The 26,936-nt window shown below is 40.7% G+C and overlaps 1 protein-coding gene across 4 annotated transcripts in view; it reads right to left on the minus strand.

Moving 5' to 3' along the window:
* Window positions 1-1,628: 1,628 nt before the first annotated feature.
* Window positions 1,629-26,936, minus strand: part of LOC111963771 (protein zer-1 homolog) — a 58,525-nt gene continuing 33,217 nt past the window's right edge. For all 4 annotated transcript variants that reach the window (XM_023987265.3, XM_023987264.3, XM_023987267.3 and 1 more), the window contains 11 exons: window positions 23,234-23,348; window positions 19,832-19,978; window positions 19,350-19,523; window positions 14,670-14,885; window positions 14,515-14,556; window positions 14,090-14,209; window positions 13,773-13,888; window positions 13,268-13,456; window positions 3,810-3,907; window positions 3,401-3,503; window positions 1,629-3,205 (listed from right to left, as the gene is read on the minus strand). In XM_023987265.3, coding sequence (XP_023843033.1) covers window positions 3,148-3,205; window positions 3,401-3,503; window positions 3,810-3,907; window positions 13,268-13,456; window positions 13,773-13,888; window positions 14,090-14,209; window positions 14,515-14,556; window positions 14,670-14,885; window positions 19,350-19,523; window positions 19,832-19,978; window positions 23,234-23,348 — 1,378 coding nt within the window. In that variant the 3' untranslated portion in view covers window positions 1,629-3,147. The remainder of the gene's footprint in view (window positions 3,206-3,400; window positions 3,504-3,809; window positions 3,908-13,267; window positions 13,457-13,772; window positions 13,889-14,089; window positions 14,210-14,514; window positions 14,557-14,669; window positions 14,886-19,349; window positions 19,524-19,831; window positions 19,979-23,233; window positions 23,349-26,936) is intronic.

Here is a 26,936-nt window from a genome sequence, read left to right on the forward strand (position 1 = left end):
CATAATATAGCCCTAATTTCAAAATTTTTCTGAATACATAGCTCTTATGAAGACTTAGAGTGATGTCAAATAAGGGTTACCTACATTTTCCTCATATGCCTCACATTTACAACTGAATTGTCTCCTTTTTATTAACTTACTGTACAGTATGTGATATGTTCATTAAGTGCTAAAGAGCCTGAAAGACCTACACAAATCAACCAAGACCCATCCTCCCTTTGGTGCTATGTAACTCTACCCATTTATTGAATATTAGAGAATCCAACATCAGCAAAATTCTTATGAAGTGAGGTTCTAACAACAATAATATGTTTTCCATTTCTACAGGCCTTGCCCAATTCAGCCTCCCATTTGGAAATAACCTCCCGCCATAATTGTAAAATAACAATATAAATATGGTTGAACGAGGCATACAGTGCATTCGGAAAGTATTCAGACCCCAATACCCCCCCCCCAAAAAAAAAAATCTTTACAGCCTTATTCAAAAATGGATTCAATTGTTCTTTTCCACCTCATCAAACTACACACAATACCTTATATAGACAGGTGTGTGCCTTTCCAAATCGCATCCAATCAATTGAATTTACCACAGGTGGACTCAATCAAGTTGTAGAAACATCTCAAGGATGATAATTGGAAACAGGATGCACCTGAGCTCAATTTTGAGTCTCATAGCAAAGGGGCCGAATACTTATGTAAATAAGGTATTTTATTTTTGATGTTAAATAAATTTGCAACAATTTCTAAAAACCTGTTTTTGCTTTGTCATTATGGGGTAGTGTGTGTCGATTGATGAGAGGAAAAAAGTATTTTATCAATTTTAGAATAAGGCTGTAACGTAACAAAATGTGGAAAAATTCAAGGGGTATGAATACTTTCCTAATGCACTATACAAACATACAAAATCACATGAAAAAGTATTAAGACAATGTACATGGAAAAGCAAAGATTAATGAATTCTATATCTAGTGGACCAGAGGGGATTTCTGTTCAAGAAGCGAAGGAAAAATCCATGTTTGAATGTGTTGGGACTTCATGTGAAATATCAAAATAATAATCCAACTAATGATCAATCTATGAAGAGTAAGTGTAGTGTGGAACATATTCCTTCTAATGATAAGCTATTTATCTCTACTGACATCAAGGTCTGTATGGGGAAATTAGCGATTAGTTCTGAACAAAGACCCATGGATGTCATCCATTTTAAGATGGCCGCAAGTGGAACTTCCAGCAAGACATCAAAATCCACAAAGAAATTGTTAATTGCCCTCAAAATCAACATTTTGGAATAGCTACCTCAGTCTCTGGACTTGAAACCCATTGAAAACCTGTGGTTTGCATTGAAGAGGGCAGTCCATCAGCGCAGACGAAGGATATCCAGGATCTGGAAGGATTCTGTATTTAGGATGGGGATAAGATCCCTCCCATTGTGTTCTCTAACTCATAAAACATTTTTGAAAAAGTCTCTGTGCCGTTATCCTCGCAAGGTATTGAAAACAGGGGTGTTAATCTTGACCCCTACCTTTGAGAAAAAAAAGTATTACTTGTTTTAAACAATATCTATTTCTCTGAGTAATTGTATTGGTATAAAATATAATTTCCCTTTTTTTAGCATAAAATATAGCTCAGTATTTTTATTATTTATTTTACAGTCATTTTTGCTCATCTTTATCAAGGGTGTCAATAATTTCCGACCCCACTGAATGTTACAATACAGCATGAATTCTTGAATTAATGTTGCGTAAAAATCTGAGGTCAGCATTTTATGAACTAATCTTCACATTTGTTGTTGGCTTTTGGAGACCAAGTATACCACTGCATCACTCGACTACCTTACCAAATCATGTGCAAATGTTAGGCTAAAGATTTCTTACATGGCAACTAAATGTTCAGAAATGAGATACAGGCTTTCCTAAATGTGTCAAATCTAAATATATGACGCTAAGACTTTATGGTTGAAGGCATTGTATCCACATACATGAAAGACACAAAGTTAAAATCATCCACCTTCAGATTTTCCTTAACATTTAAGAACATGGGCATTTTTTTGTTGAGATTCCAAAAGCCCTAACAGTATAGTCCTTCCTGATTTGTTTCTCATCATTCAGCTTCTTTGTGGGTTATATATGTAAGGAATGGGGAACAAAGCCTAGATTTACAGATTAAATCATAGGAATGTTTATAATCATATAACAAAAAAACTGACAAACAATGATGGGACAGATGGTAACTCCAAATACGTACAACGAAAAACAAAAAGTCCTTCCCCATGCCACAGGATCTAGGAAGACTTCTACTGGGTGTCATTGTCACGGCTACACACCTCCACGGTTACGCTCTCGATCAGTGTGGGATAGAGATGCATCCACAGACATGGCAACTTCACTGCTCAATAACAACTGTCCACAGATCAGTGCTGTTTGGGATAAAACTAATCGACCGTCCACACCTCATGGCGTCATCCATTTGAAATTTCTGCATCAGAAATGGCTGTGGACTGAGAATTCTGAGAAGGAGCATGATGGGTGTTGACGGCACTGTGTTGGAAATTAAGCTTATACATCACACTGCCTCTCACGAGACCCAATATAACAGACTAAGGTGGGAAAAATACCATAACAACCTCCATTTTTGTTTCCTATTTTTCAGAGGCAAACATCTCCCTGGTGTTTTGATCCTTATTATAACACACATACGTCCTTCCACACACACACACACACACACACACACTCTTATTACACACACTCATTACACACGCAAACACACTCACACCCAAACGAGGACAAGCGCGCACACCAAAAAGCAAAACAAATCAATAAATGAACACAAATACATCATACAAATTATGCTTATCATGTGCAACACAAATAACACACACACACACGCAAACACACACACAGACACACAAACTCGGTGCACCACATCTCAACTTCCTAATAGTGTCGCATAACAAGGTTCTGTCCAGAAAGCCTGGCTGAGAGGCAAAGAACAGTTGCTCTGCTCTACAGTAAATTGATGCACACAATTGACACTTGTGGTGAGAAGATAGTGAAGGGTTCCTATGAAGTTTTGCCTTTTTTGTTCGTCTAGCGGTACTGCTCCCCTGACGTCGTCGTCTGTTGGCCGTTGTCCTCTGTTGGCCGTTGTCTACCTCGTCGTTTCCATGGGGCCTTCTTTGAAGTTCTCACACTGCTCCATCACCTTCCTGAAACAGAGAGAGGGAGGCTTCAGCATTTTCATTAGGGGGGATAATGGAAGTCCTCAATGTATGAACAAAATGTCAACTCATTGCTTGAAATGAAAGTAAATGCAATGTAATAGAGCCCAAATTGATCAACAACCCCTCCATAAATAGCGCAATGGTTATAACATTTGGATGGGTTAATAGGTGAGTTCATACCGCGCCATGTCCTTGGTCTCTTCATGTGATGTCTGGAGCTCGAGCACCTTCTCCAGGAGAACAATCCCTCCTTCTTTTATCAGCAGAGGGCAGTACTTACTCGCTGAGGGAAGAGAGGAAGAAAATAAGGGAGAAAAACATTTCTCGAAAGCAGACAGATTTCCCTGATGAGTGACAAAGTGTGGGAACTGGGCTGTATTCTCTTAAAATAAATACTCCAAAAGTCAATCCACACTTATTTGATTAATAATATAACAATATAAAGAAATAACTGACCCCAGGCCAGAGGTCTGTCAAATTGATACAGTGAGGCAAAGACGGATCCCACCACTGACACCAATAAGCAAGTTTACCCAGCAACTTGCTTACTGGTGTCAGAAGTGGGATCAGTCTTTGTATCAATACTCACGGTAGACCGACACCAGGTTGAAGAGTGCCCACGTGGCCCAGTGCTGACTGACTGGGGCGACGCTCTGGGGCAGCAGGCGCAAGATGGGTTCAAAGGATCTGAACAGAAAAAAGGGAGGGAGAAAGCCAGGTAAGTGTTAATTCAGAAAAATAATTCAGAATTGATTTTTTGTTGTTGTTTTTTTTACACCTTTATTTAACTAGGCAAGTCAGTTAAGAACACATTCTTATTTTCAATGACGGCCTAGGAACAGTGGGTTAACTGCCTTGTTCAGGGGCAGAACGACAGATTTTTACCTTGTCAGCTCAGGGATTTGTTTTTGCAACCTTCCGGTTACTAGTCCAACGCTCTAACCACCTGCCTTACATTGCACTCCACGAGGAGCCTGCGTGGCAGGCTGACTACCTGTTACACGAGGGCAGCAAGAAGCCAAGGTAAGTTGTTAGCTAGAATTAAACTTATAAAAAACAATCAATCTTCACATAATCACTAGTTAACTACACATGGTTGATGATATTACTAGTTTATCTAGCGGTTCCTGCGTTGCATATAATCGATGCGGTGCCTGTTAATTTCTCATCGAATCACAGCGTACTTCGCCAAACGGGTGATGATTTAGCACTGTTGTTGCACCAAACCTAACCATAAACATCAATGCCTTTCTTTAAAATCAATACACAAGTATATATTTTTAAACCTGCATATTTAGTTAATATTGCCTGCTAACATGAATTTCTTATAATTAGGGAAATGGTGTCACTTCTCTTGCGTTCCGTGCATTCAGTCAGGGTATATGCAGCAGCTTGGGCCGCCTGGCTCGTTGCGAACTGTGTGAAGTCCATTTATTCCTAACAAAGACCGTAATTAATTTGCCAGATTTGTACATAATTATGACAACATTGAAGGTTGTACAATGTAACAGCAATATTCAGACTTAGGGATGCCACCCGTTAGATAAAATACGGAACGGTTCCATATTTCACTGAAAGAATAAACGTTTCTTTTCAAAATTATAGTTTCCGGATTCGACCATATTAATGACCAAAGGCCCCAGGTAGGGGCGAGGAGAGGGACGGAAGCTATACTGTTACACTGGCAATACTAAAGTGCCTATAAGAACATCCAATAGTCAAAGGTATATGAAATACAAATGGTATAGAGAGAAATAGTCCTATAATTCCTATAATAACTACAACCTATAACTTCTTATCTGGGAATATTGAATGTTAAAAGGAACCACCAGCTTTCATATGTTCTCATGTTCTGAGCAAGGAACTTAAACGTTAGCTTTTTTACATGGCACATATTGCACTTTTACTTTCTTCTCCAACACTTTGTTTTTGCATTATTTAAACCAAATTGAACATGTTTCATTATTTATTTGAGGCTAAATTGATTTTATTGATGCATTATATTAAGTTAAAATAAGTGATCATTCAGTATTGTTTTAATTGTCATTATTACAAATATATTAAAAAATATATATATATATTAAATCAGCCGATTAATCGGTATCGGCTTTTTTTGGTCCTCCAATAATCGTTATCGGTATCAGCGTTGAAAAATCATAATTGGTCGACCTCTAGTTGTAACACAATAAAATGTGGAAAAAGTCAATGGGTGTGAATACTTTCAGAAGGCACTGTATATATTATATAATTGATGGATTGTTTTAAATGTGGTAAATGTGTACATTATCCTTTTTCAAAAATATTAAAGATTCCCTGGTCTGATGAAACCAAGATCGAACTCTTTGGCCTGAATGCCAAGCGACATGTCTGGAGGAAACCTGGCACCATCCCTACGGTGACGCATGGTGGTGGCAGCATCATCATGCTTCGGGGATGTGTTTCACCAGCAAGGACTGCCAGACTTGTCAGGATCGAGGGAAAGATGAACCGAGAAAAGTAGAGCGAGATCCTCAATGGAAAGCTGCTCCAGAGTGCTCAGGCTCTGGGTCTAAGGTTCAACTTCCAACAGGACAACGACCCTAAGACCACAGCAAAGAGAATGCAGGAGTGGCTTCGGGACACGTCTCTAAATGTCCTTGAGTGGCCCAGCCAGAGTCCAGGCCTGAAACCGATTGAAAAGAATGACCTGAAAATGGCTGTGCACCGACGCTCCCCACCCAACCTGACAGAGCTTGAGAAGATCTTCAGAGAATAATGGGAGAAACTCCCCAAATAAAGGTGTGACAAGCTTGTAGCGTCATACCCAAGGCTGAAGAAATTTGGCTTGGCCCCTAAGACCCTCACAAACTTTTACAGACGCACAATTGAGCGCATCCTGTTGGGCTGTATCACCGCCTGATACAGCAACTGCACTGCCCACAACCGCAGGGCTCTCCAGAGTGTAGTGCGGTCTGCCCAACGCTTCACCAGGGGCACACTGCCTGCCGTCCAGGTCACCTACAGCAGCCGTTGACACAGGAAGGCCAAAAAGATCATCAAGGACATCAACCACCCGAGCCACTGCCTGTTCACCCGTTACCATCCAGAAGGCGAGTACAGGTGCATCAAAGCTGGGACAGACTGAAAAACAGCTTCTATCTCAAGGCCTTCAGACTGTTAAATAGCCATCACTAGCTGGCTACCACCCAGTTACTCAACCATGCACCGTCGAGGCTGCTGCTCTATATAGACATTGAATCACTGGTAACTTTAAAAATGTTTACATACTGCTTTTCTCATTTCATATGTACAGTTGAAGTCGGAAGTTTACATACACCTTAGCCAAATACAATTCCTGACATCAGGTCAGTTAGGATCACCACTTTATTTTAAGAATGTGAAATGTCAGAATAATAGTTGAGAGAATGATTTATTTCAGCTTTTATTTATTTCATCACATTCCCAGTGGGTCAGAAGTTTACATACACTCAATTAGTATTTGGTAGCATTGCCTTTAAATTGTTTAACTGGGTCAAACGTTTTGGGTAGCCTTCCACAAGCTTCCCACAATATGTTGGGTGAATTTTGGCCCATTCCTCCTGACAGAGCTGGTGTAACTGAGTCAGGTTTGTAGGCCTCCTTGATCACACATGCTTTTTCAGTTCTGCCCACACATTTCCTATAGGATTGAGGTCAGGGCTTTGTGATGGCCACTTCAATACCTTGACTTTGTTGTCCTTAAGCCATTTTGCCACAACTTTGGAAGTGTGCTTGGGGTCATTGTCCATTTGGAAGACCCATTTGCGACAAAGCTATAACTTACTGACTGATGTCTTGAGATGTTGCTTCAATATATCCACATAATTTTCTTTCCTCATGATGTCATCTATTTTGTGAAGTGCACCAGTCCCTCCTGCAGCAAAGCACTCCCACAACATGATGCTGCCACCCCCATGCTTCACAGTTGGGATGGTGTTCTTTGGCTTGCAAGCCTCCCCCTTTTTCCTCCAAACATAACAATGGTCATTATGGCCAAACAGTTCTATTTTTGTTTCATCAGACCAGAGGACATTTCTCCAAAAGGTACGATCTTTGTCCCCATGTGCTGTTGCAAACCTTAGTCTGGCTTTTTTATGGAGGTTTTGGAGCAGTGGCTTCTTCCTTGCTGAGCGGCCTTTCAGGTTACGTCGATATAGGACTCAATTTACTGAGGATATAGATACTTTTGTACCTGTTTTCTGGAATTTTCCAAGCTGTTTAAAGGCACAGTCATCTTAGTGTATGTAAACTTCTGACACACTGGAATTGTGATACAGTGAATTATAAGTGAAATAATCTGTTAGTAAACAACTGTTGGAAAAATTACTTGTGTCAAGCACAAAGTAGATGTCCTAACCAACTTGCCAAAACCATAGTTTGGTAACAAGAAATTTGTGGAGTGGTTGAAAAACGAGTTTTAATGACTCCAACCTAAGTGTATGTAAACTGTATATACTCTATTTTAGTCAATGCCACTCTGACATGGCTTGTCCTAATATTTATATATTTCTTAACTCCATTCTTTTACTTTATATTTTTGTGTATTGTTCGATATTACTGCACTGTTGGAATTAGGAACACAAGCTTTTCCCTTCACCCACAATAACATCTGCTAAATATGTGTATGTGACCAATAACATTTGATTTGAAGACTCAAGGCTGCAATCGCTGCTAAAGGTGTTTCAACAAATTACTGAGTAAAGGGTGTGAATACTTATGAATACATTTGCTAAAATTACGAAAAAGCAGTTTTTGCTTTGTCATTAAGGGGTATTGTGTGTAGATTGCTATGGGGAAAAACAATGTAATTCATTTTAGAATATGACTGTAACGTAACAAAATGTGGAAAAAGTCAAGGGGTCTGAATACTTTTCTACATAAGGGACTCAAGTGGCATTTCCCGTATTGTTGATGAGGATCTCCATATTGCAAATGTACGGTCCCTTCACTAGACGTCCGCGGGTGTTATTAAAATAGGCAGACGGCCTCAGGTCGTCCCCCAGGGCCCGGTCTTCCGGGAAGTCATCAAATAAAGTATCTCGGACATTTGGTTTCCACTTTACACATTTTTTACTTTTTGGACAATTTTTAGCTGCACTGGAAAATTCCACCAGATGGAGACTGGCTGCTTATTGCAAATGGACAAAACATCCCCAAATGGACATGGCCGTTTCTCGTAAATGGAAAAGACTTCGAAGACGAAACTCGGTGAGCACAGGTTTGGCCAAATGTACTTTTAGCCCAAAAACAAGATGGCGTCGAGGCCTCAACGCTCTTTGAGTTAATGCCCATTTTCTGGGATTAAAGGTCGAAAGCGGTAATATAGCGCTAATTTGACCTCTTCACGTCAAAGTACATAATCCTATGGTGTAAGGAAAAATAGAACCAGATTAAACAAATGTGTTTTTCCCCCAAAAAAGTTATAGATCCAGTTGCGGCGTGTTTAGGCGAATCCATTAAGGCTGGTTTCGGAGCTCTACGTTATTTCTGTGATTTTCTGTACTCACACACACACTCAATGTGGTCGGTAGTGCACGGTGAGTTATGTGGCTCTAGAAGGTTCTCAGGCCGAGAAAAAGCCTTGTCCATTTGCAATAACTTCACTTAATTTTGAACGTCGTGAAAATAACGACATTTAGAAAAGTCCCAGAATCACACAACTAGGTGCATTGAAACTGCCTCAGCCCATAGAGACGGACCCTAACGTTTGTCCGAAAGCTCTTTCAGGAACCCCGTAGCAATGGCCGGAAAAAGTTAATTTTCAGCACTAATTAAGGTCGCTGCTCGAGCTCCGAATGACCTATCGAGCCGAAACTCGGGATTCGTGGTCGCCTAAGCTAGGCCTACACATAATGTAAGAACTGGACCCGCAGCTAGAACGTAACTACGTGTTGAATTTGTTTTAATGGTTTTAACAGAAGGCGCTGTGAATTTTGATAGTTGGCTTCTAAAAGAGTTGGACAACGTGGGTTTGGTGTCAGTATGTATCAGTTTGGTGTCAGAATGATATCTTATTGACTGATGGACGCTGACTAGATGGCTGACTTTTGTCCATTTCCAATAAGTTTAAACAGTGATACACCAAATGGACAGGCTGAAATCCACACAGAGGGTTGGCAAATGGCATCACCGTAGTCTCTAGGCCGTGCCGAGTTCAACGAGGTGCCCCACTTGACCGTAGCTCGCTCGGTCTGACCGCAGCGACCGTGCAAATAGTATTTCATATCGAACCTTCATAAGGTTCGAGACCCAATCCTTTTGTTCCTCAGTCTTCCCGCTATTTCATTCAAACCCAACCCCCTTTCTTTGTGTAACCAGCTGTCATATCGGTTTCGTCCACTAGGGACGTTTTCTTCTATGACATGATTAGTAATCAATGTATGATCCATCCTGTGTATATGTAATTCTGTGTGATTATTTAGGTATTTAGTAAATAAATAATTAAACAAACTGTTGTGTTGCTGATTCAACTTGTTAGCCAGGGTTTGTGAAGATAACCAAGAATTTTACGACGTTCAGATGAGACTCAATAAGGTGACGATTAATAATTGACTGCTATTGATATAAAAGATTACCAGGTCTTTAAGAGTTTATTCAGAAGACAACAGCTCTATAAACATTATTCCGTGGTGCCCCGACTTCCTAGTTAATTACATTTACATGATTAGTTCAATCAGGTAATATTAATTACAGAGAATTGATTTGATAAAATAGCATGTCATATAATTTAATCCAGAGTAAAGACACAACACGAGTTTCTCCCTAAAGATAGCATGGGTTTACAGGTTATTTATGCTCTAACTCTACTTCAGTGCAAGTCATTTTCAAAATTCCTTTTGCCACATGTTCAGGGTAACCTGTACCTCTACAGATATCAACACGAAAATATTGAATGGTCCCCATCATATCCTAAAGGGGAAATGTGAACTTTACCATCAAATAGGGCTGAAATCCCAAAATGGGGAGGCTTAAATCATCAAAGAAAGAGAAAAAAACGGCATCACCATAGTCTCTAGGCCGTGCCGAGTTCAACGAGATGCCCCACTTGACCGTAGCTCGCTTGGTCTGACCGCAGAAACCGTTCAAAAAAGTAGGCCCAAAATGAAGCCTGACCTAAATTTGAGGTGCTTTTGGGTGACAGCGGCAGAACCGTTGAGGCTAGAAACACAATCCAACCACAGGAACGTTCCTAAGGTCCTCCCGATCTGTGCAAGCCTAACCTTGACCGTGTGGAATTAACCCTTAACAGTGAAAACAGGGTGTTTCCTTCTAACAGGGTGAGTTATGTGGCTCTAGAAGGTTCTCAGGCCGAGAAACAGCCTTGTCCATTTGCAATAACTTCAATTCATTTTGAACGTCGCGAAAATGACAACATTTAGAAAAGTCCCAGAATCACAAGATTAGGTGCATTGAAACCGCCTCGGCCCATAGAGACAGTCCCTAAAGTTTCTGTCTGATAGCGCTTTCAGGGACCCTGTAGCAACACCTGGAAAAAGTACATTTTCAGCACTAATTAAGGTCACTGCTCGGTCTCCGAATGACCTATCGACTAAGGATTCGGGGTCGCCTCAGCTAGGTCTACACATAATGTCAGAACTGGACCCGCATCTCGAATGTAACTATGTTTAAAAAAAAAATGGTTTTAACAGAAGGCGCTATGAATTGTGGGCCGGCCCTGAAATATGTGATAGTTGGCTTCTAAAAGAGTTGGACAAAGTGAGTTTGGTGTCAGTATGATATCTTATTGAATGATGGTTGACTTGATGGCAGTATAATATATTGGCATTGTACATTTTATATTGCAAATGGACAGTGTACATTTCCAATGTATTTAATGATGGATTTTCCATCAGCAAATGGACAGGCTGAAATCAACACCAACGAGCGATGGAGAGGAACCACTATCACTGCTCGGCCATCCCGAGTTCAAAGAGCCAGTCTATTGGGCATTTCTGCAATATTTTAGAGCATGTCCAATTTGTGATCCAATTTGTGATGGTAAGCCATTGCAAATGGACAGTTTACATTTGTCCATTTCCAATGTATTTAATGAGGGATTTTCCATCACCAAATTGACATGCTGAAATCAACACCGACGAGCGATGGACAGGAACCATTATCACTGCTCGGCCACCCCGAGTTCAACGAGCCAGTCAATTGGGCATTTCTGCAGTATATTAGAGCATGTCCAATTCGTGATGGTAAATGCCCATTGTAAGACATTGCAAATGGACAGTGTATAATTGTACATTTCCAATGTATTTAATGAGGGATTTAACATCACAAAATGGGCAGTGTCCATTACACATATGCTATATTGTCAGTGTGAACATGCTCTTCTGCAAGTTGACAGTGTCCATTGCCAATGTATATTCATAAAGAAATCTTAAATTTCGAAAAATGGTGCAAAAAACATTTTTTATGAGGTTGAACATTTTTGAAAAATGAGATTGAGATTTTGAAAATTTCACCCTTGGGACCTGACTTTGTGACCATTTCCCATTTGAAAATCTACGGTGGAACACGCTCGCCATCTTTGGGATTTTTGGAGTATGACACTTGGCATTTGCCATGTTCCGCTTGCAATATGGTTTTGATGAACTGCCGTCCATTTGAGTGGTATTTGCAATTGTGTATATGGTTCCCCCAATGCCAATAAGATGCCATTCATTTTTGTACATTTCATGGGGTCTTCCCTTACCGAATGTACTGTATAGACTGGTGTGTGCCTTTCCAAATCATGTCCAATCAATTTAATTTACCACAGGTGGACTCCAATCAAGTTGTAGAAACATCTCAAGGATGATCAATGGAAACAGGATGTACCTGAGCTCAATTTCGATTCCCAAAGCAACGGGTGGAAAAAATGAAGGGGTCTTAATACTTTCCCAATGCACTGTACTACTCTGCCCCTCAGTGACAGCTAGCTCCGCCTCCGTGGGCACATAGGTCATGCGAACATTGCTTCCATTGTTTTGCCAGCTATTTGCTATGAGGGGGAACTGCCCCAATGAAATCGCAGGATATCATAGCATAAATTATAACAGCACAAAGTAAATGGACCGTCCGGGGGTGCTCAAATGTGCGTCCGTTCAGTCAGAACTTCTGGGTCTGGCCTAGTCTCTTCCTCCCAATGAGTCTCTCGCGCCAGACGACTTACTTCTGCACGTGAGACTAAATCTGCTTTATCAGGTGCAGATGGCCCTAAAGCAAAAAGATAATTGTAAGTAACTTGTAAATAAATAATCATAACAGTCATGAGAGCTTGGGACCTGATAAACGGATCAACTATATCCAACAGGAGTCCAAGGACAGAGGGATACACTAGCTAGAACCTTCTCATCGTGGATCTGGTAGAAGAAAAAGCATGGCCAATTTTATTGTTTCCCCCTGATGTTGTTTATAAGGTTTTACTGTAGGTGACAGGGCGACATGTTGTGTGGACTAAAACAACATAAACCAGGTGTATCACAAAGCATTACCAAATTAATTAGCCAGCTACAGAACATTTTTGAAATAATTTGGTTGATTTATTGGTCAAATTAACCAGTTAGCTATCTACTTTTGATAAGCAGCTAGCTAGCTAGCTCCTAGCTAGTTAGCTCTCATGTCAAACTCAAGTCTTTCAAAAAGAATATCTGACTAACTCGGAAATTATAAGTTATTTCAGAATGAAAGTTAACTGGCTAGCACATTATGCTTTGTGACATTATGTTAGCTAGCTATCCTGGTGCATTCGTTCTTTCGTGAGCTGGCTGCTCTTTCTAAATAGCATAATCTAATCTGTTCGAAACAGTGGCAGCAGGTGCAGCAGTGGTTTTTAACATGCAACGGTGAAATAGGTGTATTTATGCTGTTATTCAAATGCAAAGATTGCTTTATATATCTTCTCAAAGAAACTATCGGTAGCTCGAAAACTTGGCATCATATTTCTGTCATGCTGCTTTGTTGACAACTCCAGCCAATTCAGCCAATCAGCGGCCACCGCTGTGTCTCAAGAGGCCCGTCTCGATTGAGCTCTCTGTTTACCTGTAGTTGATATTCCGGCGGGAGGTGACGTCCCAGCTCTGGATAGCGTCCATCATCTTGTCCATGACCGTGTCCCTCAGTGGCTCTTCCATGGCCCACGCCTCTGGCCCATCAAACACGATGTGGGACAGCACCCCGCACGCATTATAGGACACCTCAATCCCATCTGCCTTGCTGTCCAGCAGGTTACTGTCACCAGAGAACAGTCACAGTAGCAAAGCAGAATCCAGCTTTATTTATCCAGGTTAGTGTCAATAGTATTGCAATCTCTATTGCAAGACGAATCTGGGTCCGTATGCATCAAGCGACTCATAGTAGAAGTGCTAACCTAGGATCAGGTCCCCCCCTATCCATGTAATCTTATTCACTGTGATCCAAAAGGCAAAACTGATCCTAAATCAGCACCCCTACTCTGAGATGCTTGATACATACGGGTCCAAGATAGCAGGTGGATCAGACAAGACTGCATTTAACCATTTAATATAGACAAAGGACCTTCTCTTACCTGAAGACAGAGATGAACTGTGGGGTAAGGAGTTGTGGTCGCAGAGTCCTCACTTCTGCCACATTACCCAGCAGCCCCAGCATGTTACGGTGGAGCTCCTGCTTGTCTGGAAACTCCTGAGAGCCAGGGGAGGACAAAGAGGACATACAAAAGCAACACACAGGATGATGAGACCGAGAATCTTCAGTGGAAAAGACTGTTTGAGGGGCAAAACCTAGCATTCCCTGACAGAACAGAACCCTTCAGGTGAAGAAAAAAGAGAGATGAGAGATTGAGTTTATGTTGTAGATTCAAACAAATCCCTGAGGTGTGCTAACCTTCAGGCAGTCCAGGAAGAGGCTCATGCCCTTGCAGTTAAGGAACATCTGACAGTTGTCTGGCGTCTCGTCAGTGATGTTCCACAGGGCACTCCAGGAGAACTCCATCACCTGGTCACACTGTAAAAAGAGCAAAAAAATGTGGTTGGTATTTGGTTTTTATCCAAAGTGAACTCTAGGTAGCCTGCCAGGCAACGCCATTCCAGACAATACACTTGAATTGGCTTAACACACAATGTTTCCTTAAGGATTGCATGTAAAAATACTATTAGGTCTGGAATGAGCTAAGACTCATCACAATCCAAATGTGATGTGGTTCAATCCAGTTTTACAGGTTCTGCCAGGTCATTTCAGACTTGTAGAATGGTAGGGATGTACAAAATATGGATTTTTGATTCACAAGAAAGAATCCAAATGAGACTCACCATCCTGTCCTGTAGCTTTTTCTGGATGAGATTCAACATTGTCTGAGAAAAAAAAAGTGAGCAGGAAAATCATAGCATCAATGACCTACTGCGGGCTGTGTTTGAGAGATCTATGAATCTGTGTATAAGTATATGGATACATCAGTCTTCCCTACCTTGACAAAGCCCATCTTGCCCACAGCCTCCTTGTGGTGGTTGTCCACCTGGCAGACCAGGGCGTTGCAGAGGTGCACGGCGATGCGCTGGATGGACTCATCCAGCCGGGCCGGCTCCAGGATCTTCAGCAGCAGCAGGTTGACCCGGCCGTACTGGAACTCCAGCTCCTCAGGGATGCTGAAGTTACACAGCGTCAGGCAGCAGTTCCTCTGGACCTGGGTAGGAGATTGGTGAGGAGGGGGGAAAGGGGGAGCTGAGTTGAGGGATATGGTGGAAACTCCTTCAGCCTTAGTTTATACCAATCCATTCCTTTAAAATTTGTGAAGGGAATAAACTTTGCTTTAACTTGAGAAGGGAAGAGACTACTAGGGTGACATGCTGGTTGGCGTGATGGGTCAGTTGACCCCTCCAGACCGGGGTTCAGATACTTTAAAAAGTATCTAAATTTCACGTAGATTCTAAGTAAGTATTCAGATATCTTTTATTTGAAAAGACAAGCAGTTGAATGTTTGGTCCCGCTTTAAATGACGTTCACCTTATAAAGGCTTCATAAAGCCTTTATAATCCCTTCATAAGCACTACATAAATGTGTTAAAAAGCATATATAAGTGTATGTCATGCTTCATAAATGTGGCATAACTGTGACAATCTCCAATGTCAAATGTGACATAACCCACTATGTTGAATATGATATAAACATGTGCTTTATAAAAGGGTGACATGTTGTGCTAAAGGATGGGAAATGCTCTAAAGTGATGTCATGTTAGTCACATTACACCTAATCCCGTTCCCAGACACTTCCGCCCTAATGCGTGGAAGGTCTGGTGGACCAACACATCAAACTTGGTCTTCATTAGTTAGTGTTAGGTTTAAAATCACATTTTAAGAAGATACATTGTGGAAATGGGTAGGGTTTAGCCATAACTATGACTTTTTGACCTTGTTAAGTAGTGACGATGACAAATAATTTACTCAGTAAGGTCACTCTGATATCCCAGGCTTATATGTGCGGTCTTCGACACAATCACCCACTCCCCCACTGAAAGATCAGCCACAAAATGTTGGCACCATTGTAACAGGTTGTAATCAAGCCCTGGTCGCCAGCATGGGAACAGAAGAGGAACAGAAGAGGAATGAATACCTGGTGCGGTAATCTCAGGTTGGACTACTCCAAATCATCTTGGTTTTGGCGCGCACGCACACGCTTTGCAGGTCCATCAACCCATTTAAATACCTCTCACATCCTACAGTAACCTGTGGATCATGAGAGAACCTTCATAAATCAGCAGAACGTTAATAACCTATTTATTGACACTACGTAGTGTCATGTACTCCTTAGTTTGAAGTGAGACACCATTCATTCATAACGCATCCACAAAGACTAAGGCATGACACTGTACTTCATTTGAAGTCAGACCCCTTTGATCATTTATAACACATACCTAAATGCCTTGTATCATAAGACGCTGTACTACTATAAAGTCAGACACCTTTGGTAATTCATAATACATACATAAAGGCTTAATGATGTAAACATATGTATTAACATTTAGGGAATTATCACTAACAGCTAAAACAAATAAACATTAAATACATGTTTAAACCATATATTTCCTTTAATTTTCACAATTTTGAAACAATACAAATACATTAATTTTTTTAAAGTCCAGCAATGCAATTAATTACATTGAACATTAGACAGGGCTGTGGATAGTGTCGCTTGTCTCTGAGCTGGCGTACAAACGGTTCTTGCCTCTCTTCCTGCTGGAGGTGCTGCATGTTGGTTCCAACCTTAAAGTAACAACAAAGAAAGTTAGGTCTGTTAGGAAATGCCTTTGTCACAACATCCGGATAAGGGCAACAGAAACTCCAAACGGGAATATGGGAAACTGCATTCCATTCGTATTATTCCATTCCTCTTTCATTTAAAAATCTCATGACATGACTATGAGACATGGCTGTATCTAGGGGGATTTGTATTTAGCTGATCATACTAGCTAACTAAATTTCAGCTAGCTAGCAATTGCTGTAAAGTCACCGAAATTATTGAAATAAACGATTGAGGTAGCTACAGTATGTAATCTAACTAATACAAACAAACTTAAATTGCAATAAATAAAAGTTCACTTACTTGTTTTTCGCTGTCCAGTGGCAGCACAAGTGGGGCATTTGATTTGCGAACTCGTCACATGATCAGTGTCTCGTCAGCAACACAAAAAAATTACTTCCGGGTCATGGACATGGATATGGACATTTTCCAAATAAAAGTTACCCAAGTAATAGTAGAAAAGTGTCAACCATTCATGATTAGAAAAATAATTGTCAAAAAATTAACAATGATTCATATTTGTGACATTTTAATTAAATTGAGGTTTTAAAACATGTTCCAATGCCAAATAAATGCCCCAAAGGTAAATCATTGTATATGGAATACATATTGGCTTAGAGCAAGAACTATTCTGGGTGCAGAAATAAAATACTTGTAGGGAATACTCAGTAGGGTCTGTAGAATGTATACAGTGCCTTCGGAGAGTATTCAGACCCCTTGACTTTTTCCAAATTTTTATTACGTTACAGCCTTATTCTAAAATGGATTAAAATTGTTTTTTTCCACTCATCAATCTACAAACAATACCAAATAATGACAAAGCAGAAACTGTTTAGACATTTTTAGCTAATGTAGTTAATATAAACAGAAATACTTTATTTACATAAGTATTCAGCCCATTTCAAATCAAATCAAATGTATTTATATAGCCCTTCATACATCAGCTGATATCTCAAAGTGCTGTACAGAAACCCAGCCTAAAACCCCAAACAGCAAGCAATGTAGGTGTAGAAGCTTTGCTTCGCTATGAGACATGAAAAATTGAGCTCAGGTGTATCCTGTTTCCGTTGATCATGCTTGAGATGTTTCTACTACTTGTTTGGAGTCTACCTGTGATAAATTCAATTGATTGGACATGATTTGGAAAGGCACACCTGTCTATATAAGGTCCCACAGTTGACAGTGAATGTCAGAGCAAAAACAAAGCCATGAGGTCGAAGGAATTGTCTGTAGAGCTCCGAGACAGGATTGTGTCGAGGCACAGATCTGGGGAAGGGTACCAAAAAATGTCTGCAGCATTGAAGATCCCCAAGAACACAGTGGCTTCCATTATTATTTGATCCACCAAGACTCTTCCTAGAGCTGGCCACCCAGCCAAACTGAGCAGTCGGGAGAGAAGGGCCTTGGTCAGGAGGGTGACCAAGAATCCGATGGTCACTCTGACAGAGCTCCAGAGTTCCTTTGTGGAGATGGGAGAACCTTCCAGAAGGATAACCATCTCTGCAGCACTCCACCAAATCAGGCCTTTATGGTAGAGTGGCCAGACGGAAGCCACTCCTCAGTAAAAGGCACATGACAGCCCGCTTGGAGTTTGTCAAAAGGCGCCTAAAGATTCTCAGACAATGAGAAACAAGAATCTCTGGTCTGATGAAACCAACATTGAACTCTTTGGCATCAATGCCAAGCGTCACGTCTGGAGGAAACCTGGCACCATCCCTACGGTGAAGCATGGTGATGGCAGCATCATGCTGTGGGGATGTTTTTCAGTGGCAGGGACCGTGAGACTAGTCAGGATTGAGGCAAAGATGAACGGAGCAAAATACAAAGAGATCCTTGTTGAAGTCCTGAGCTCGCTGGAGCAGGTTCTCAGACTGGGGCAAAAGTTCACCTTCCAACAGAACAACGACCCAAAGCACACAGCCAAGACAACAAAGGAGTGGCTTCGCGACAAGTCACAATATCCTTAGACGGCCCAGCCAAAGCCCGGACTTGAACCTGATCGAACATCTCTGGAGAGACCTGGAAATAGCTGTGCAGCGACACTCCCCATCCAACCTGATAAGAGCTTGAGAGGATCTGCAGGGAATAGGAAAAACTCCCCAAATACAGGTGTGCCAATCTTGTAGCGTCATACCCAAGAAGAGTTGACGCTGTAATTGGTGCCAAAGGTGCTTCAACAAAGTACTAAGTAAAGGGTCTGAATACTTATGTAAATGTGATATTTCATTTTTTCAATTGTATTTTTTGCAAAACAAAATTGCTTTTTCATTATGGGGTATTGTGTGTCGATGAGTACTTAAAAAAAAAAAAAAATATTGAATGAGGCTGTAACGTAACAAAATGTGGAAAAAGTGAAGGGGTCTGAATTCTTTCCAAATGCACTGTACTTTTGGCCCTATGGTTCATAAGTTAAGAGATATACCAGAGGCACATTACATTTGTTCAGCATGATGAGACGCCTACATACAAAGTTTGAAGTGTCTCAGTCAAACAGGTGATGGATGAGGGTTTAAGTGAGACTGCTTATAACAGCGCCACCTATAGGCCAATCAGTGCCATTATTTTGACCAAGTTACTCATGGCCTGTAGTTTCTTTGCCAATTAATATTTTTCTTCAAACTCTGCTTGAGTTATAACAAAGGTTTTGTGAAATACAATTTGGCAGATTATTATTATTATTATTATTTTTTTTTACAAATAACCATTCAAATACCCAAATAAATGTACTTGTTTTGAGCTGTGTATATATATTTTTTTTAAACTCCAATACACAGAAATAGCATTTTAAATACCAGATTCTCAAATACACATGTATTTGAACCCTAGTCTGGACCCTTCCCTGTGACCTTACCGTGACCTCCTGGTACTGCTCCATGCCGTTGAGCACCACCTGGATGACCTGCCGGCGCAACTGCACACTCTGGTCACTGCGGTACTCTGTGTTGGTCAAGTAGAAGAGGGCCGCGCTGCCCGTCACCTGGATGCTCTTGTCGTACTTGTGGCACTTCAGTGCAGCGATCACCAGCTGGTTGATCACGAAAAGACAGAAGGGTTATAGCACAAGGGGGCTATAGGAATAAAGAACACAAACCCTTGAGGTGCTGAATAAGGAATACGGGTAACTTAGAAAGATAAAAACTCCATTCTTCTTTGAAGTTCACTGCAAAATTATAAAGGAGTGTGCAATTTTCATTTATAAAGCAGAAAACCACAGAGGTGTGATAAGTAAACAAATGTCCGGGCTCTTACGCTATCTAAAGCATTAAAGAAGCATTTCTTTGAAGAGAAATGCTGACACACCCTACTTTAATTTAAACCAAAAAAGTCCCTAACCTGCAGTGCCCGCAGTAGCTGGCTGCAGTGCTGTATCCTGGCGATATCAAACAGCTGGTTGATGGCTCGGTGGGCCAGCTCCGGGCGGAACTCTGTGTAGACCTCGATGGCATTCAGGACCTGGTCTTCATTCTTAGAGCCTGTGACCTGAACACAGGCATGATAGACAGATTATGTATTTACGGGGCAATCAGCAACTGCTACATATATTTTTTTGACTTATGATATATACCCATTGATTCTTGAAGAAGATAACTTATGCATGCCTCATGAGCTAAGTTCAACTTTCCTACCTGTTGAAGGAAATAGTTTCCTATATGTTCATTAACCAATTTAATTATAACATTCTTCGTTTCTAAGAATTTGTAAGATTCTTATTTGTATAAAATAGACAAAGACCAGTGTCCAAATTAATCAATAGCTTTATTCTCGAGAGAGCTCTACTCAAAAAACCATGTACATTAGTTTATATATCACACACAGCGTCATAGCTTTCTAAATGTCCCTCCTCTTCTCCGACAAGGACAAAGCTGACCAAAAGTCCATTCCAACACACTAACGCACATACATTACACACAATATCTGGATTATCTCCAAAAGTCTCACCACAGTTTATTACCACTTAGCTGACAGTTCCAGTGTCCCCCCCCCCAGATAGGGAAAACCTAGAGGGGCTCTTGCTGTCTTCTCTTATCTCTACAGAGTTATAGCTTGGTCGGTTCAAACATAGGTTAATGATCCACTTAGTTTTCTTTAGGCACACACAGACATTCCTTTCTTCCCCCGTACATGCTACATAACCTCTTTCTTATGAACCAACATTATTTATCAATATAGAAAAACAGGGTAGAATTCAATTAGTTATAGTTATAGTTAAATGTATACATCGTTTAGTCATTTATTCATAAAATTCATAACACTACCCCATCAGAACCCAAAATATGAGCATGGTTAAAACTAGAAGTACATTTCCTGAATAAAATCTGGTGTGCATTCTAGCTTGTGAGGGATCGATTGATTGATAGGATTGCCTGAACATGTGAAACTTCGTTTGGTGCCATAGCTTGAACGGTTCCAGACAATGTTGGTGGGTTATTTTATGCATGTATACAAAATGTATATCGTTATAAGTTGATACAAGTTCTAGAATTTGAAGTTAGGATAGCCTGAACATGACAAAGTTGGTTTGGTGTCTCTAGCTTGAACGGTTCAAGAGTTACTGTTGATTTTGCTACACCCGCAATAACATCTGCTAAATAAACCACATGACCAAATGTATGTGGACATCTGTTCGTCAAACATCTCACACCAAAATCATGGGTTAATATGAAGTTGGTCCTCCATTTGCTGCTATAACAGTCTCCACACTTCTGGGAAGGCTGTCCACTAGATGTTGGAACATTGTTGTGGGGACTTGCTTCCATTCAGTCACAAAAGCATTATTGAGGTCGGGCACTGATGTTGAGCGATTAGGCCTGGCTCGCAGTGGGCGTTCCAATTCATCCCAAAGGTGTTTGATGGGGTTGAGGTCAGGGACTGGTGCAGGCCAGTCAAGTTCATCCACACCGATCTCGACAAACCATTTCTGTATGGACCCTGCATTTGCATTGCGCATGGTGATCTTAGGCTTGTGTGCGGTTGCTCGGCCATGCAAACCCATTTCATGAAGCTCCTAACAAACCATTACGTGCTGACGTTGCTTCCAGAGGCAGTTTGGAACTCGATAGTGAGTGTTGCAACCGAGGACAGACGATTTTTATGTGCTACACGTTTCAGCGCTCGCCGGTTCCGTTCTGTGTGCTTGTGCGGCCTACCACTTTGGGGCTGAGCTGTTGTTGCTCCTAGATGTTCCACTTCACAATAGCAGCACTTACAGTTGACCGGGGCAGCTCTAGTAGGGCAGACATTTGACGAACTGACTTCTTGGAAAGGTGGCATCCTATGACGGTGCCAGGTGAAAGTCTCTGAGCTCTTCAGTACGGGCCATTCTACTGCCAATGTTTGTCTATGGCGATTGCATGGCTGTGTGCTCGATTTTATACACCTGTCAGCAACGGGTGTGGCTGAAATTGCCGAATCCACTCATTTGAAGGGATGTCCACATACTTTTGTATATATTGTCTATATGAAAACACTCTGAAATATTGCGTACATTACACAGTCATGGTGTTTTGAGACTTTCTAGTTTGACAGTGTAGCTGCCTGCTCCAGAGACCTATATACTATACCTATTTTAGAAACACTTAAAATAAGGGCTGTGTTTTGTGTAGTCGTACCCTGGCATGACATTTTGATATCCATGTAAATCTCTCTCGGACAAGGTGACTATTATCAATATATTCGCTCTATTTACTCTCAGATTTCAAAATGATAATTAGCATCAAAGTAGACATCATGCAAAACTAGAAATCCCTGCAAGCTCCTGCACATCATCTATTCCTGATACTTTTGTGTCAATTTAAAACTTGCACAAGACAGCTCACAGAATTGTCCATTTTAAGAAATGTAGCCAGTTTATTATTTACTACATTTAGCTAACAGATAGTTAATCCAGAGGTTCTTACCTTTGCCTTGATTGAGCAGTCTCGTCCATATCATCATGGCATTTGTAGTTCTTTATGATAGCCACATTAGCAGCTAATTAGCATTTCATTTTTGGGGGGTAAATACAAGTAAATATATTGCTAAAAGTCACTTTGTCCAAGAGAGATTTACAGTTACCAAAACGTCACACCTACACGAAACAGAGCCCATTTTTGAAGTGTTTTTACAATCCCCTATTGGAAAAATGAATGGTGGAAAAACAAATTGGAACCTTTTCTCTGTTTGACCACTAGGTTTTATGGGTATTATGACTCATTCTGTGGTACACTATAGGCTCAAATACATACGGAGGCGAGTGTACGTACATACATACATACATACATACATGGTTTCCATGTTTTACCATTCCATTTCAGCCATTATTATGAGCCGTTCTCCCCTCACCAGCCTCCTCTGATCATACAAATACACCAGGGTGGTGTATTTGTATAATACACCATTAGCGCACACTATGGCACAACGTTTTGCAATGGAAAGCGAAAACAAATGTTTCTTATTGGGCAATCTCAGGTAGTTGTTTCCTGTTTCAGTCAGTTGTCTTCTGTTTGATGATGAATGAATACCACCCTGGTGTAGCCAACCCTCTTAGAGACTGACTGGATGTGTAGGTTTTTGGTTCAACCCTCCTCTAGCATTTGTTCCAGCTCTGTAGTAACACAGCTAATTTGGCTAATCATGGACCTGAACGAAGACCTTGATAAGAAAATATTTGAATTAGGGGTGTTAGTGATGAGCTGGAGCAAAAGCCTACGCACCACACCCAGTAGTTCTAAAGGACCGGAGTTGGTCAATCTTTACCTTGTAAGCAGGGATGTGTGTCACATTACAAAGGGTGGTGTTGTAGAGCCCCAGAAACTGCAGAGGCCTCTTTAGCTCCTGGAAAGGGTAGATGCTGCTCTTGCAGGGCTCGATACTAAAAAAGAAAAAGAGGACATGAGTCCGTCATACTTACATAACATGGAAAACGTACAGAGAATACATCAACCAGTCCTACTATTTACATGACAAAGTCATTAAAACTTGTTTTTCAACCACTCCACAATTTTCTTGTTAACAAACTATAGTTTTGGCAAGTCGGTTCCAGAAGATGATGTCATGGCTTTAGAAGCTTCTGATAGGCTAATTGACATGATTTGAGACAATTGGAGGTGTACCTGTGGATGTATTTCAAGGCCTACCTTCAAAATTTGCTTGATATCATGGGAAAATCTAAATAAATCAGCCAGGACCTCCAATTGAACCAAGTCTGGTTCATCCTTGGGAGCAATTTCCAAACGCCTGAAGGTACCACATTCATCTGTACAAACAATAGTACGCAAGTATAAACACCATGGGTCCACGCAGCCGTCATACCGCTCAGGAAGGAGACGTGTTCTGTCTCCTAGAGATGAACGTACTTATGTGCAAAAAGTGCAAATCAATCCCAGAACAACAGCAAAGGACCTTGTGAAGATGCTGGAGGAAACAGGTACAAAAGTATCTATATCCACAGTAAAATGAGTCCTATATCGACATAACCTGAAAGGCCTCTCAGCAAGGAAGGAGCAACTGCTCCAAAACCGCCATTAAAAAGCCAGACTACGGTTTGCAACTTGTCATGACGTTGCCCTCTTTGGGTACAGCAAGCCCCATCCCCCTCTCCTTACCTCCTACAACTAGACTGCTGTGGTCAGAGAGGTCGTAAATTCCTGGAGGAGATGATCTCCTCATGGCCACAGTATAGAGACAGATTTTCATAGTGAACAAAGGAATTTCTTCCACCTCACAGAACTTGAGGTCCGAACAACATTTATGTTCCAGAGAAGGTATAAAAGATCGGTGAAGAATCCAGCTACGAACTGGTCCGTTTGTTACAACTTGGTGAAACTCATGGGAGACAATAGGACCACATTACCATAACGCTGTTTATATAATAACCTCAGATATGAGGTTTACATCTAATTGTTGTATAAGATGAATGAGTGAGGATGATACTGTTTGTAAAATTGTGTAATGTGATTTTGGACTGTTTAATGAAGGAAACTCCAATTCCCTTTTGAGTTTAACTAAATCAGAGGACCGCGCATGAGCACAGTTATGGTCGGGCATCCTGAGAAAGGCCCTTTCTGACTTTCCGAATAAAACCCCCACTCGGGTTTTCTATCACCAGACCATGTTTCTCTCAATCACGAGAGGACAAAGGTTGCAGACCAGCTTACCTCGATAACGAGAGGGCCAAGGTTTGAGACCAGACTGCTGAATCTTTTAACCATCCCACGTGGTTAAACTCTTAGACTATCGATACCGACAGAATAAGAACAAGTCTTTGATATTAATTACTAGTCTGCAGCTAGGAATTCGGTATCATTGAACGCGAAGAACGACAACCGCCGAAACACCTATCCATAACGACATGAATGAATGTCACTCTGAACAATCCACTCTATCCACGACAGAGAGAGAGAGAGAGAGAGAGAGAGGACGGAAACTCTCCAACAGAAACTAACTTTTCAGCAGAGATCCCGACGACACACTGAGCGTATATATATATATATTGATTGCAATTGTTCCCGAATGAGTGAGCGTTCATGTGCAAAGGATTAGCATTTCAATTGTTATAATTATCAACTCTGTAGTGACTTCTCATCTGACCCCCACTCCCCTTTTGTCTAACAAGCCGCCATGCCGGTTTAGCCCACTAGGGCACATTCCCTCCTCACCAAAAAAGCTGACTAGCATAGCCTAGCCTAGCGCCACAGGGATATCATATAATATAATTTCATGAAATCACAAGTCCAATACAGCAAATGAAAGATAAACATCTTGTGAATCCAGCCATCATTTCCGATTTTTAAAATGTTTTACAGCGAAAACACAATATGTATTTATATTAGCTAACCACAATAGCCAAACACACAACGGCATGTTTTCACCATGTTTCCACCGCATAGGTAGCTTTCACAAAACCCACAAATAGAGATAAAATGAATCACTAACCTTGAACAACTTCATCAGATGACAGTCTTATAACATCATGTTATACAATACATTTATGTTTTGTTCGAAAATGTGCATATTTATAGCTACAAATCCTGGTTTTACATTGCAGCCACCATCACAAATAGCACCAAAGCAGCCAGAATAATTACAGAGAGCAACGTGAAATACATAAATACTCATCATAAAACATTTATGAAAAATACATGGTGTACAGCAAATGAAAGATAAACATCTTGTGAATCCAGCCAATATTTCCGATTTTTTAAGTGTTTTACAGCGAAAACACAATATATATTTCTATTAGCTCACTACAATAGCCAAACACACAAAAACATTTATTCACCGCCAACATAGCTTTCGCAAAAACCAGCAATAGATATAAAATTAATCACTAACCTTTGGACAACTTCATCAGATGACAGTCTTATAACATCATGTTATACAATACATTTATGTTTTGTTCAAAAATGTGCATATTTAGAGCTGCAAATCGTGGTTATACATTGTGAATACGTAGCAACAATTCACCAGAATGTCCGGAGATATTTTGGACACTCACCTAATCTAACCAAAGAACTAATCATAAACTTTACATAAAAATACTTGTATGGCAAATGAAAGATACACTGGTTCTTAATGCAACCGCTGTGTTAGTTTTTAAAAAATAACTTTACTACAGCATACAGTATTATTGTGAGACAGCGCTCACCTATTCTCCGCCGTGTTGGAGTCAACATATTACACAGAAATACGAAATAACATCATAAATGTTGTCTTACTTTTGCTGATCTTCCATCAGAATGTTGTGCAAGGAGTCCTAGGTCCAGAATAAATCATTGTTTGGTTTTTAGAATGTCCATTTCTTCTGTCGAATTAGCAACTTTGGCTAGCATTGTGGAGCGCACGTGTCCTTCATCTCTTGGCGCATGGAACGAAAAATTCCAAAATTCCCAATAAACTTCGAATAAACTGGTCAAACTCGGTTGAAAATCCATCTTTATGATGTTATTATCATATGTATCAAATAAAATGAGAGCCGGAGCAATTCGTAGTGTATACCGAACGCTTTTCAGAAGACAATGTGAGGTTCCCCTGCGCGCCGTCGAAAACTGACAAAAGACCGGACCTGCCACTCCAAAAGCTCTTATTCGGCCTCACATCAAGCTAGACACCCCATTCAACCTTCTACTGCCTGTTGACATCTAGTGGAAGGCGTATGAAGTGCATACAGATCGATAAAAAAAAGCCAGTTGAATAGGCAGGCCCTGACACAGAGCCTCGTTTTCAGATTTTTCATTTCCTGTTATTAAGTTTGCTGCCAAATGAGTTCTGTTTTACTCACAGATTTAATTCAAACAGTTTTAGAAACTGCCAAGTGTTTTCTATCCAATAGTAATAATAATATAATATGCATATTGTATGATCTAGAACAGAGTACGAGGCCGTTTAATTCGGGCACGATTTTTTCCAAAGTGAAAACAGCGCCCCCCTATTCACAAGAAGTTAATAAATAAATGATTTA

This window comes from Salvelinus sp. IW2-2015, linkage group LG5 (assembly GCF_002910315.2).
Source record: "Salvelinus sp. IW2-2015 linkage group LG5, ASM291031v2, whole genome shotgun sequence".
NCBI lineage: Eukaryota > Metazoa > Chordata > Actinopteri > Salmoniformes > Salmonidae > Salvelinus > Salvelinus sp. IW2-2015.